This window comes from Polyodon spathula, chromosome 23 (genome assembly GCF_017654505.1).
Source record: "Polyodon spathula isolate WHYD16114869_AA chromosome 23, ASM1765450v1, whole genome shotgun sequence".
Taxonomy (NCBI): domain Eukaryota; kingdom Metazoa; phylum Chordata; class Actinopteri; order Acipenseriformes; family Polyodontidae; genus Polyodon; species Polyodon spathula.
Genome location: NC_054556.1, coordinates 13,782,479 through 13,796,872, shown reverse-complemented (window position 1 = coordinate 13,796,872; position 14,394 = coordinate 13,782,479). Strand labels below are relative to the sequence as shown.

Genomic DNA, 14,394 nt, shown 5'->3' with positions numbered 1-14,394 from the left:
CTGAGGTTGTGAAATGAAGCACTTTTATTATATTAGTTTGTTTTAAAAAGATGGCAATTCCAGAGATGAATGGTGAACTGAGCCATCTTTTGCTTATTTCTTTCATTTTCTGTTATACAGAGAGAAATAAATGTCGCAGCCTTTCAGCATCTGATCTCCAGTGGTCTTCTTTTTAACAAACCATTCAGTAACATCACAACACAACACAGATATAAGATAGCCGGAGTGTGACCGCAGGCAGGGAAAGACAGATGCAGCTTTCAGTTCTTACTAGCCAAGGAAGAGACACACACACAGACCAGTTACACTTTGCACTTCAACAGTAAAGAAACACAATTTAAAAAAGCAGTCCAATCATAGATAGAAATGCAGTTTTGATCTGAACCCTGAGCGGCAGCTCTATTAATAACCCTGTAGTTCAGCTGAAATCCTTAATCTGTACTAAGGTGCTTCTCACAATGTCCCGGTGCAGCAGAGAGACAGAGAGGAAAGGGAGGGGCAGGCTGGGAATCGGAGCTCTAACCTTCAGATAGACAGGGGCATCTCGATCGCTCTGGTCCACAGGGTAGCACAGCGATGCCTTCCTGCCCACAGCTTCTCGGAATCGGAAACAGAACTGCGTGTCTCCAAGACAACCTGTCAGAGAAGAAACAAAGAGAATTAGAAAGACGGTTGGAAGGGGGGGGGGGGGGGTAAGTGGTGCTTGGAAGGGGCCAGAAGTGTCTTTCATGTCCAACAGTTTTCCTACACTAGTGCTAACCAGGGTTTAGAAATGAGGTTTTGCTTGGAACAGCTAAGGAGCCATGTACAGCAGTGCCACTGTGTTCCTCTTATTAACATAAAGCTGCATTAACACTGCAGAGCTCTATACAGATATAGGAGAAATCAACTCAACACTGCAGAGCGCTCTAGTAGTATAGGAAAGAAAACTCCACTCTCAACACTGCAGAGCACTCTAGCAGTACAGTAAAGAGAACCCCACTCAACACTGGGCAGCAGTGATTTAACATACCAACATGTATATCTTTGCATGGCCAAACTCTTTAATCAGTCCTATTCAGCACTGATAGCATGCTGACCATGGCACAGTGAATAATCCTCGCAGTCTTTATGGTGCAGCAGATCTGAGAGCTTATCGCTGGCAATGGAGGATTCTCAGGCCTTGGCAGTGATGAAGACCTCCCACCAGCTATTTGCAACACCTTGCCAAAAACTGACAGGAAACAGAAGAGCAATGTGGAGCCTGTGCCAAGGGGCAACTCTCCCAGACCCATGCCAGAGCATTTTAATCACATAATAATTTCTCCCATATACCAGTGCCCTACACCACTCCCCTGTTAACACACAGCCAGCCAGAGAGGAGACACTCTGAGACAGGTAGGCAGGCATAGACAGACTAGAGACAGGGAGATATTTAGATAGACAAGCATGCATGGAAACAGAGACATTCAGAGACAGATGAGCAGACGATGCCTCTATGTCTAGAACAGCAGTTTTCAAACTTTCCACACATAATCCCCACTTTTCATTTCCACGGTGGTCCCTGGAGTCTCACTGGGAGTTCAGAGCTAGCTGAATCCCAATCCAGGCTGGGGGTGCACAGCGACAGAGCAGAGAATGGGCTGGAGATGTATTCACACAAGACCTCCAAGGTTCAGCAGCTAAACATAACAGAAACCACTGCATGTTGACCTCAGTCCTCCTGAAGCCACAGATTAGGCATTGCAACTCTGGTAGAGGAGGTGGCAAGATAAGATACAAAACTGGGCAAAAAGAAACGGGGTCTTCATTAGAAGCCCCAGTTTGAAAAGCACTGGCCGACGTAGAAACTAAAGCACTAGAAAGAAACTCATTTTCAAGTTACAAGTCTGTCAGTAACAAAAATACCCCTCGGCTCTGCAATTACAAAACTACAGGCATCAGCATCATGACCTCCTCCACCACGTGTTCATGGGAAATTGCAAGTGAGACGTCACTGTGAGTATCTCCCTCCACCTTGTCCCCAGAGGGTGATGGTTCAGTGCTGGGACAGATCGTCATGTTCAAATATTCTCTCAATTCAAACCGGTATTCCCAGGCCAGGTCACTGCTCCCAAAAGAGCAAGATGAAACTACTGTACGAGGAAGGAGGTCAGAGGTCAGATTCCTCTGCTGCCTGTGTGGCGTCATTTGGCGCCCTCTCCTCTACACCAGCCAGGAATAACACAGCAGATACAGCCGTGGTTTCTGTTACTGAAAACCACGAGTGCTATATCTAGATTCGAGTCACACTAACGACTCCAGTCTAGATACAATTAGAAATGAATGTGTGATTTGTGCAATACTTCCATGACTCCATATGCAGGTGTTATGGGAAATCTACCTGCTGGGGTGCTGTTGTACTGCGGTCTCTTTACAGATCATGTAGAAACAGCACTAACAGTATTAACATACTGTAAAAATAAAAAAGTTTTCACAATTACAAATTCACTTGCACATAAACATCCCCCTTCAGGTTCAGAACCAACAGCACTTTCATCATCACCTAGTAAAAATCCATCAATTACACAGATGTTAGATTTAAGCTCAGCTTGGTATTTCTTTCTTTTAAGCATCATTCAAACAAGCTTTCAGCCCATTTACTGTACATTCTGCCTGTGGAAATCTAACAAGTATCAATTAGGAAGAAATGTTTCAAGTGGCATAAACAACTCCAATGCTGAATCAGTAAGAAAATAATCGACAGTTTCTCATGCTAACACTCTAAAACAGTGAAATAAAAAATAATCAGTGACTTCTGATTCTAGGATGATGGAGCCCCTTTCCATGGAGCCAAGCAAGTGAAGAAATGTTTGGAAGACGACAGCATCAACATCACTGCAACTTCAACCTGGATATTCACTGGCTCTCAATCCTACTGAGAATGTTTGGGGTCCGATAGGGCAGGAAATCAGGAAAATTCAACCATGCAACCGAAACGAACTGGAATCAAGTGTGAAGAATCTATAGGATAACTGGACCCTTCAGCGCCTCACTGAGTCCGTGCCTGAGAGGATTAACGAAGTCTTAGAGTAAGTAGTAGGGTTCTTAGAAATATAGTTTTACATGTCCCCACGTGTTGCTACAACTGCTTAAATAATTTACCTGTAATTTTTTACACTTATAAAACTTTAAAGTCTATTTCAAAGCTATTTTGAAAATGTCTGCTCTAGTGCACTGATTATTGCCCACATTGTCAAACTGGTTACACAGCAATCATGATCCATGCTGTGGTACTGAACAGAACAGCCAAAGCACTTGTTATGTATTTGTTTCAATCGCTCTTTCTGCAGTGATTGAGGATAGATCTCAAACCCCAGTACACTAGAGCGCCTGTTTTGAAACAGTTATAAATGTAACAAGTTGTCAGGATGTTAATGAAAATAAAAATTACATGTCTGTCATTTTACCCTGAGTTTGCCAAGGCTGAATTTAAGCAATTGTATTGGCCCTGTCAATAACTAAAGAATGTCCAAACCAAGCAGTTCCTTAGTTACATATAAAAAGGGAAGAAAGACAGACAGTCAGACTGACTGATAGACAGCCTCCATACACCCTTTTGTAATACTCTCAATAACCTTTGCCAAAGAATGTCCTGAACAAGGTTCATCTCAAATGAGACAATTTAGATGGTTTGCAAAACACAGAGTTCTTAACCAAGTGTAGAACCAGATATCATGTTTTAAAAGGGAAATACATGGTTGCTGTAATAAAGCAGGTCTTTCGTTAAGATTACAAATGGGAGTGCACAGCCGGTAAGATTTATAACATTATTTTGTAGGTGCATTTACTGATAATAAATATTTTTCTTGAATATAGTCTGTTAAAATTACCCCTCCTGCACACAAAAATACAAGACGATGCTAAATACAACCGTCTTCACATGCATTGCGTGCAGAGAGAAAGTGCGAGCGCTGCACAGAATCCCAATGCTTCACTCTTCACATCCCTCTCCACAGCAGTGAAGGATGCTGTCAGAGTGCTTTATGATGCAAATACACATCTGCTCCTTCAGAGTTCTTTATTAAATGTTTACACAGAGCCATTCATCTTAATTGAATTAACTGAACTTTCCAGTGGACTGCCAAACACACTATTTAATATACTCAGAGATTGAGATCACATGCATTACTGTACACAAGACAAATCTGCTTCTGTTTATGAGTAAATCAGGCACAAGGGGATCAGAACTCAATTCATTAAGGACCTTGCTGAGGGACCCCACCCGCAGTCTGTGAGAAGAAGGGAAACCCATCTGTGCAGAGAACTACAATCACCTTCAACACAACCACATACAGCATGGACCTTCTCTACTGACAGCTTCAACACAACCTCATACAGCATGGACCTTCTCTACTGACAGCTTCAACACAACCTCATACAGCATGGACCTTCTCTACTGACAGCTTCAACACAACCTCATACAGCATGGACCTTCTCTACTGACAGCTTCTACACAACCTCATACAGCATGGACCTTCACTACTGACAGCTTCAACACAGCCACATACAGCATGGACCTTCTCTACTGACAGCTTCTACACAACCTCATACAGCATGGACCTTCTCTACTGACAGCTTCTACACAACCTCATACAGCATGGACCTTCTCTACTGACAGCTTCTACACAACCTCATACAGCATGGACCTTCCCTACTGACAGCTTCAACACAGCCACATACAGCATGGACCTTCTCTACTGACAGCTTCAACACAACCACATACAGCATGGACCTTCTCTACTGAGTATCCACGGTTTCTGTGACCTGCAGATATCACTGTAGTTACAGTAAATTAAAACAGATATCTGCTAGCATCACAGCGCCACCTATTGCAGGGCTTGAATTTCAGCACGGGATTGCGGGAATCATGCATTTTCCAAGTTGCTCCCGCATATCTGCAACTTGAAGTGCGGGAAAATCCTGCAGAGATATTTTAAGACACCAAGCTACTGTATTTTCACCAAATTTAGAATGCCTGAAACACTACTACACAGTCTCCAAGGAAGTGGGTGTCACTAATGAAAGCACTATGTGCTGCATTCTGAGTAGTTCTGGATAAAATAATTTAATACAAGTAGTGCTGGATATTTGAAATGCCACAACTGTTCGGTTTGTTTACATTATCCACAGGTCATTCTTCAGGGACACAAACCTGCTGTAGCACAACAAAAAAAGAGATCTTATTCCTTCCCATGGTATTGTTTCATGAAACATTTTTTTTTTAAAGTTAGACTCTGTCTCCTGTTCTAATTTAGCAGATAAACATTCCCCTGAAGAACACAAATTCAGGCTTCCTGTCGGTTCAATTCTTTGGCCCAGGCATTCCTTAATATGAAATCCATTTTCCATGTCATTTCGTCCAAGCTTTAATCTCCCCCCAGCAGCACATTGTGGCAAGCAGAAAGTGCAGCCGCAGTGCACAGCGCAGTCAGCGGGAGAGAACACCGATTTGTCTACCAGCAACTGACTCTGCAGTTCCAGTATTCATGAGTGTGCAGCTCCATCAAATCAGTCCGCAGTTCATCAAGGCAACGCACAGAGTGTGCAGAGGACTGGTGCTCATTTCCAGGGTGTCATTCACTAGCCTTCTAGCCTTTGACCTCTGGGCCGCTGGATTTGAATCCGGCTGCTCATGACACAAAACAAATTAGTTTGGTGACATTAGTGTAATCCACACCACACTTCAGCATCAGTGTAATCCACACCACACTTCAGCATAATACTGTCAGTCTCTGCTTGACAGGACCCAAGGACTGAATGGCAGGCACAGCCTCTCTCTCTCTCTCTCCTGATAGCTAATGTTCTGCAGCTTTGACAGGGGAGTACATGTCATGTTTATGTGACACACACATATTTAGGTTTCACTGTATTTCTGATATTTGAAATACTGTTCAGTAAGTCTGCTTTCCATCTCTTCCCTGATTTGAAGGCTGTGTTCTGCTAGTCACTGTGAAGCCCCAGCAGCTGCTGGCTGACACAGCAAGGGTGCCACGATATGAAGGCATTCCACAAACTTGTGAATCATTTTTACATCTAGCAATTGTTACCACTTCTTTAAAGTCTTTACTGACAAAATGGTTTGTCCCCAAAGAACTGTTGCAAAGTTGTTTATAGCACATATAACAGGCCAAGTACTTATGATGATAGGCTTAATGAAGTAATCCATTTTTGTTTTGATGAATTAAACACAACCGTTGCTGTAGGAGGCTCTGATTTGAAGCCGCTACTGTGACGTCACACTGCCACTGAAATATGATAAATAAACATGCTTTGGAAACGCCCAGATACACGGAAAAGAACAGGCTCAACAGGGGCTCAGTCTCTTCAGGGTGCAGATACCAGGATCTCAAGGGAATAACGGCCGCTGCAAACCTACCATTCTACTTGAGGGTATAGGCAGCCGACTGCAGCCAGGGAAAACGGCTATGTACTTGAATTGTCTACTATTTACAGACATCAGTAACAAACTGTGCCACTACCACACAGGGAAACTATTACAAGGAGCATTTAAGATGTGCTTCATGAAGACAACCGTTTTTCGATACAGTGTCAATGGATTTGCCTTGCGATGCATAAACAGTTTTTTTTTTTTTTTTTTTTTTTCACAAAATATAAAACCCAACATACTTTTTCACTGAAAAACAAACTTGCTTCATAGATGCAGCGAGCTGAATTTTCTCACTGTCCAGCTTGGGTGCACTCATACTTGATGTTAACTCAGCCACTAGCTGAATCTAACAATATGCAATCACGTCTTTCACCTCAGGAAGTCCTGCATTTGATTCTGCCAGGTCAAACTGCAGTGAGTTTGCTGGTCTGAGCCTAGCCAAAGAGCCATTAGTGTAACCCACATCACACAATCACAAGCACACGATTGGAGAGGGGCCTGGGACTGGCATCACACAGTCACAAGCACACGACTGGAGAGGGGCCTGGGACTGGCATCACACAGTCACAAGCACACGATTAGAGAGGGGCCTGGGACTGACATCAGAGTCACAAGCACATGACTGGAGAGGGGCGTGGGACTGGCATCACAGAGTCACAAGCACACGACTAGAGAGGGGCCAAGGACTGACAACAGAGTCACAAGCACATGACTGGAGAGGGGCTCAGGACTGACATCACAGAGTCACAAGCACACGACTGGAGAGGGGCCCGGGACTGGCATCACACAGTCACAAGCACATGATTATTGAGGGGCCCGGGACTGGCATCACACAGTCACAAGCACACAATTAGAGAGGGGCCTGGGACTGACATCAGAGTCACAAGCACATGACTGGAGAGGGGCCTGGGACTGGCATCACAGAGTCACAAGCACACAACTAGAGAGGGGCCCGGGACTGGCATCACACATTCACAAGCACACGACTAGAGAGGGGCCCGGGACTGGCATCACACATTCACAAGCACATGATTATTGAGGGGCCTGGGACTGGCATCACACAGTCACAAGCACACGATTGGAGAGGGGCCTGGGACAGGCATCACACAGTCACAAGCACATGACTGGAGAGGGGCCCAGGTCTGACATCACATACAAAGAGAGCCATGTGCACCAAGCCAGCGGCTACAGGAAGGGTTGTTGTTTTTCTTTTTTTAACTCTTGGATTTCAACCCTCTTTTTTGCGCAGATAATGTATAGCGCTCCTGTATCACTCAGTGCAGTGCATGTAACATTCCAAATTCCACCTTCCACTCAAACAGCCGTGTGATTTACACTCCACTCAACAAGAACTGAGACAGATGAAGGCAGTTACTGCAGTTGGATCATTTTTACAGTGGCACTCCAAAATACAGATTTCATCTTGAATTTAACCTCCCCAAACTTTCTGCAATGGTAAATGTATTCCCAATCTAAGCCGTCACTATACAGTAGCAGATACCCAATACAGAAGGTAAAATAAAGCTTCAGACATGTGCAAATGTCTAATGATTTCAATGTTTGCTCAGTGATTCAGGGGTGCAAGTTTTGCAACATGGCATTAGATTCTAGTGCCAGGGTACCTCATAAAGCGCCAACAACATTACATTTTGGCACAAGTAGACAGGTTACATTGTGCGAACCACTGGTTTGCAAAAATTGGACTTGCATGTAATCACGTGCGATCGGTTGACACGAAACAGACATTTTAGGCTTATAGAATTGCCCTGTTTATTTAGTAGTTGTAATGAGCAGACAGAAGCAGATAAGTTTGGTTGAAGCTTCAGAAAGAGCAAAAATCTCCTTTTTGATGATCCAGAAAGAATGTCAGACGGGGAAAAATCAGTAAAAGCACCAAACCGTGCTTCTGACACTAATGACAGCGGAGTTTTAAACACCAGATATACATTGGTGGCCTTGAATTTCAGTAGAATACTGCTTTATCTGAATTCTGCTCCTCTTCCAGGATTGCGCACTGTAAGCGCACATTTAAAGTAGTTTCATTTTATCAGTGTCTTACTTATTAAAATCACTTATACATGTTCCTAACGATTAAGACATCATTGCCAATTTCCATATGCAATGCAAGTCTTAAATGATGCAAGCCTATAAAAACACTGAGAAAGACTTTTAGTTTAGTCAAAACTTTGTTTCACTGTCAACCATCCAAAATACTGAAATATAAAAAAAACAGTGAAGGGCTCTCACATGACATTAAACCAAATGTGCGCACAATGGAATGGTGATGCAACGAGGGAGGACTGCACTTCAAGGAGGGAGGAAATTGTGGGCCAGCAGCTAAAACTACCTTTGGGGGTGTAAACAAACTGGTAAGCAAACTATGTCTGTTTTTGATGCACCAAAGGTACATTTCTGGTTGAATGTTGATTGCATACTGTAAAGTAAAAGACTATGTAACTGCTTGTGTATTTAAGTATATTTGGCATGACAAATCCATGTTTGTCAAGGCACTGTATTATATTTCACAGAATAAGTGTGTGATTATAGTGTTAGCTAAACTATTGCAAAGGAGTTTGGAATGGTTGAAGAAAAGTACTTACATAACTGCTTAAAAATCAATAAGTTACTCCACTGTAAATAACCCACCCTTTTAAAGGTTATAACCCGTCGCACTAATTACAAAACAGGACATCAGCAACACTGAACTGCAGACAGAATGACACTCGTACAGGCACCGGCGAAACGGACCACAGAATTCACCAAAGCTTCTTAAAGCACAGAGAACCAACAGGACAGCTTCTCTTCTCTTTGTACTGTATTATCACCACTCTCACATTTACCTATGCTTTTGTAAGATTTGTACTGTTGTCCACGCTGCACTTTCCACTGAAGGAATGTATCGAACACACTGCATAAATCCTACCTGTCATGCACTTACATTAGATGCACAGGTCACACGTGCAGTTCTGAAAGAAAGATGTTACAGCAAACTTCCTCTGCAGTACTACTTTAGGTTTAAATTCTCAGTTTCTATGCCTCATTCTCAAGATATCTGTTATATTTGTACTTCCTGGGTCATGTCACCTCTGCAGTGTCTACTGGCTAAAAGTATGTCTCCTGTCCTCAGTCTGCACATCATTCCCAACTGTGTGTCCTGGTTGATCATGTTGATGATGTTTCTATGCTTGATGATGATGGAATGAAAGTGTTCTTTGCAGGAATATCCGATGTCCTATTCCTACTGCATGATGTTGCTTTGTTAACACAGAAAGCCATGAAAACAATGCTAGAGGTTTGTTTCAAGCCTGTCTCCAGTATTCAGGATAGAACTCCAGACATACATACCACGAACACAACACAGTGCGAGCCTGATGGAAATCCAGTGGCCATTACACCAGATGGGATTATCAGACAGCTAACTTTTAGTGTCAATATATATTACAATGTGGTTCAACGCTGACACTGCCTAATGTAGCTGGACTCATTTCATTAATTAGCACATTGTGTCATTTTAAAACTGCTCATTTCATAATTAGCATAATGTATACATTTAAAACAGTAAAAGAGTTTGAAGAGATTTCACAAACATCATATCTCACATAATGTGTATCCCAGCGTTCTTTCATGCTTAATTATTTTCTAGAATACACAAGCATTGCACACATGTACTCTCACACATATTAATGTGCTGCATCACAGAAAAGGGTCCTCTCTGGCTCTTTTGATTGGCTAAACAGTTTAACTTTTAGTAAAATTAAAACAAAACCCCAAATCCCAGTGAAAGTAATTGAGTCGCTGTGTGAGTATCCCAGTGAAAGTAATTGCACCCCTGTCTAATTGCGCCCCTGTCTAATTGTGCTCCTGTGTGAGGCTGTCTCAGTGAAAGTAATTGCACCCCTGTCTAATTGCGCCCCCTGTGTGAGACTGTCCCAGTGAAAGTGCCTCCTCTCTAACAGGACTGGGTTGATCTGCTCCGGCTGTCTCAGTGTGGAATCAACACAAGGCCGGTAACTCATCTGACACGGGGGCTGATAAAGTAAAGAAAAAGAAAACGCCAATTACCTGAGTTGGAGTCTGGGAAAGACAGATAGCAAATACTAGTTTTCTGCAAAGACAAAAAAAACAAAAAACAAAACATCTGTTTCCCAAATTTTGGACCAAAACACACAGATATCAAATGAACAGATCAAGCTTAAAATACTGACCTCTTTATCTGTGAGCTTGGAATGGTGCGGGTATATTACCTGGAGGGGAAAATAACACACGTTTAGAGAGACACAATCCTTTAAAAAACAAAGAGCACAGTGAGGTTACTGTGTGTGTTTTATCAGTGGGTGGGGTTCGGGTTTTCACTCTTTCAAAATTGTTGGGGTTTTCCGATTAGTTCACAGACTGTAGTAAAGGGCTAGTAAGTAGTCAGTAAGCATGGCAAATAAACAGCAATACAGGGCTGGAAATACAACTCCCATTGCACAGCAGTTTGATCCATTCCTGATTTTACTATGAGTTTAATAAGACACACCTGAGATTGTAACCTATACACTGGGGCTATTCAAGCTTGCTGTAACTTGGAATGGATGAAACTGCAATGCAATGGGAGTCTTCTCTCTCTTCCTGCGTTCAAGTGATCGAGTTCATGAACTTGGCTGGGCTGCAGTGGCCCCTGTACTCCCATGGCTACAGAGGGAATCTACAAACCCAGTCATGAACTCAAGAGGTTCACTGAAAGACTCGCAGGTGTGTCTACTTGTCTGTACCGTTCGCATCACTTCATCACATTGATTCTGTAAGGCTGGTGTGAAGCATCGACCCATCATATCACTTCATCACATTGATTCTGTAAGGCTGGGGTGAAGCATCGACCACAAAGCAGCAGCAATAGTTGGCAATGATTTCCTATCTGTGATGCAACAAACTAAAACACCTGATATCAGGAGCTGGATTCAGCTTACAGAGAAAGTGGAGAAAACATGCAGACGCTATTTTTATATTTGAATAACTCCCTAGTACTTCTTCTTATAGTTATACTAGTACGTTATTTCAATGTACTGGCAGATGTGTTCCAAACTGCACTGGAAGGAACATTTGCTTAAAGTATGTTATACATGTGTTGAGGTGAGGTGGGGTCACAGGGGACCTTTTGTGTATCTTGAAGAATTTAGTGAACCCGTCAAGCAACAAGGCTAGATCTGCCTGTTAATAACCAATTGATTGATTGTGTTCACTGTTAAATAAAACCAAAATCCTACAAATTATATCCTACAAATTATATCCTACATTCTACATCCTACAAGTCAGATGTAAACAGAGATCATAAAATACCCTTTTCGAACAACAAATATGGTTTTATTTTCTTTATTGTAAATTAATACAATGTTGGTAGGCTGAGAGTTTTTGACTGCTCAAAATGACTTCTCATAATGAGAAACAGCCAACAACACGTACTGACTTATAAAGTTTTGTGCTGTTTTTACTGTATAGGTTCTACACACCTGATGCCATCGGTGCACAACAGAGCTGCACAAACCCAGTGCCTAATTATTTGGATCCAGCTCTCCACAAGAGAGGCTAACTAGTGCTGATTGGGCAAACTTGCTATTCCAAGTGATTCAAGTGGATTGCTTGGTTTGGTGTGGAGTGCTGTTTCCTACAGGGTCTAAAAGGCATGAATCATCAGAAACCCAAGCACTTGTTTCATCACTTATTGCACTTTGAATGGTTAATCATCAGCACAATGAAGCCCAAGTGCCCTCTCCTGATTGTCTGTGCCTGATTTCTGGGGAGAGCTCAATCCGATCTATCGGTTCAGACAGCACTACCACACAAGACAAGACGGACTGGAATTCTAACAACTTAACAGTGGTTGTGTGCTCCAAACGTGACCTACGATGGATAGAGTGACACAGTCGGGGCACTACATGGTTAAACCCTGTACCTCCCTGCAGAAAAAACACAATGCCACTGGAGAGAGGAGTGGCATCACCCACAGCTTCCTCTGGCCATGGGGCTGTATACTGTAGCTGTGGCTCCAGTTTGTATTGAACTGTGTTGGTGACTGCTAACCAGAGACCTGCAGTCCAGGCGGGTGGGCAGGCTACAGTTATTCTATGCCAGCTACAAGAGCACAGGGGCTAGACACAATAACGGGAATACCTGCTGTGTGTCCATACACACTTTACTGGAAAACAGCTGGCCCTCCATTCATTTTTATAAGCATCTGTAACCTCCTATGTCATGCATGTAATAAGGGAAAGCTGCATCTCCCTCTTGCAAGACAGCAGATCAGTTGTCAGGTACTTCCATTTCCAAGAATGCACACCTGGGCCATACTGGAGAACACAGTCCTGTGCACCAAACTCCAATCCATTCACACAGTTTGTCCCCTTGCCTGCCTGGTTCATCGCCCTGTTGGCAGCGTTATGGGAGGCGTTTCTAATTGTTGGTATCTGAACACATTTCCAAAGGCTACATTTTTATTACTGTATTAAGTATTAAAACATATACAGCTGATGATGAGCTTTTCATAATGCTAGACGTTACAGCAGCCAGGCTAACTTTAATTAAAGATAGTCCACTCTGCGGATAGTCACCGGTTATCTAATATCATATAAAACTAAAACAGAATACACCGAGATCGAAAGTGTAACACACCGGCGTTTGACAGCTGTGACGTACAGTCAAGAAAACCATTGTCCTAACCAATCACCTCCCTATCGAGACAGGATGCTGTAATCCAGAATAATTCTACCCAGCGCAGTGATCTCGACATTATTGTTGGATGTATTGAGGTCACACAGGGAACAGATGGCAAGTTCACTGGTACGTTACGCAGTACGCACTTAGCTGGCGTTGTTTTAAACCTCACGGGCAAAACAGAGGGTAATAACACATGTTGAAATCAATTTACACACAGCACCCCAAAAAATGCACACACGGACAATTTGCACAATCGGGGTTTTGAAAGTTTTCAAAACAACATTTTAAACTGGTTTTGATTAACTTAAAATGTCTAAGATAAGTTGTATCAGCTAACTGTTTGTGATAACATCCATTTTATTCGCTAGCTATTCGTGATTACAATAGCTATTAAATTAAACAAAAAAAAAAAAAACAATGCAACATAAAACAGTACCGCTTACTGCAGCGCAGTACCGGTAACTCTTAAATAGACGTACTTCCACTGCTTGCCCGAGCTCCAGATCAAAGCCCACCACACAGATACAATGTAGCCAGCAGGACAAGCGGTCCCCGGGCAGCATAGGCTCGCCGTCCCCGGGCCCGAGTTGCAGGGATGCGGAAGGGATGTCAACACGGAGCTGCGAGTCTTCGGGGGGCTCGTCGGTCCAATCCGCAGTCTCTCCTGGACCCTGCAAGGCCATCACTGTGAATATCAATGTCTCCTGACCGGCTCTCCTTCTCCTGTAACCCAAACACAAAAACAATTCAAGTTGAAGACGGAATCCCTAGAGGACAGCACCGACGTAGGATACACAACATCAGCACGTTCAGGAGCGGGAGAACGTAGCGGCCTGCGTCGACACGCCCACTACAATGGCTCCCCTCGTGTTAAAAGTGTAGCATGACCCTTCAGTTATACTGTACTTCAATGTTATGGGATACAGTTGCAATCGTTTGTTTAAAAATGGGACCTCACTTCCTGTATTCCAGAGTGAGGCTTGGATTTAACCTGCAGCACAGAAAGTGGTACCTACTGCTTTAGAGAATTCACCCTTTGTGCGCCAAGTTTCTTAGAATTTAGCATCCGTGTGTCACCATAGTGTGTTCTGTTTGTACAAAACCGTGGAGTTGAGCTTTAGCACAGGGAGTGATGAGATACCAGGGCGCTGCACAGTGTGCTATGAGAGAATTAGCATAGGAAAACAAGCCAAGATCACAAGGATAAAGGGACCAGAGAAAAGCACTTTGTAGCACTCCTTCATAAAAGAAGGGCAGACTGGTGTAGCTGTTCCCAAGAACAGGTGAGA

General features: G+C 43.1%; 1 protein-coding gene across 1 annotated transcript in view; it reads right to left on the bottom strand.

Moving 5' to 3' along the window:
- dennd6aa (DENN/MADD domain containing 6Aa) overlaps positions 1 to 13,941 on the bottom strand; it is a 39,678-nt gene extending 25,737 nt beyond the window's left edge. Inside the window, exons 1-4 of the mRNA XM_041224697.1 lie at positions 13,585 to 13,941; positions 10,615 to 10,653; positions 10,472 to 10,514; positions 524 to 636 (exon numbers count right to left, since the gene is read on the bottom strand). Of these exons, the coding sequence (XP_041080631.1) occupies positions 524 to 636; positions 10,472 to 10,514; positions 10,615 to 10,653; positions 13,585 to 13,788 (399 nt within the window). The 5' untranslated portion in view covers positions 13,789 to 13,941. The remainder of the gene's footprint in view (positions 1 to 523; positions 637 to 10,471; positions 10,515 to 10,614; positions 10,654 to 13,584) is intronic.
- Between the last annotated feature and the right edge of the window lie 453 nt (positions 13,942 to 14,394).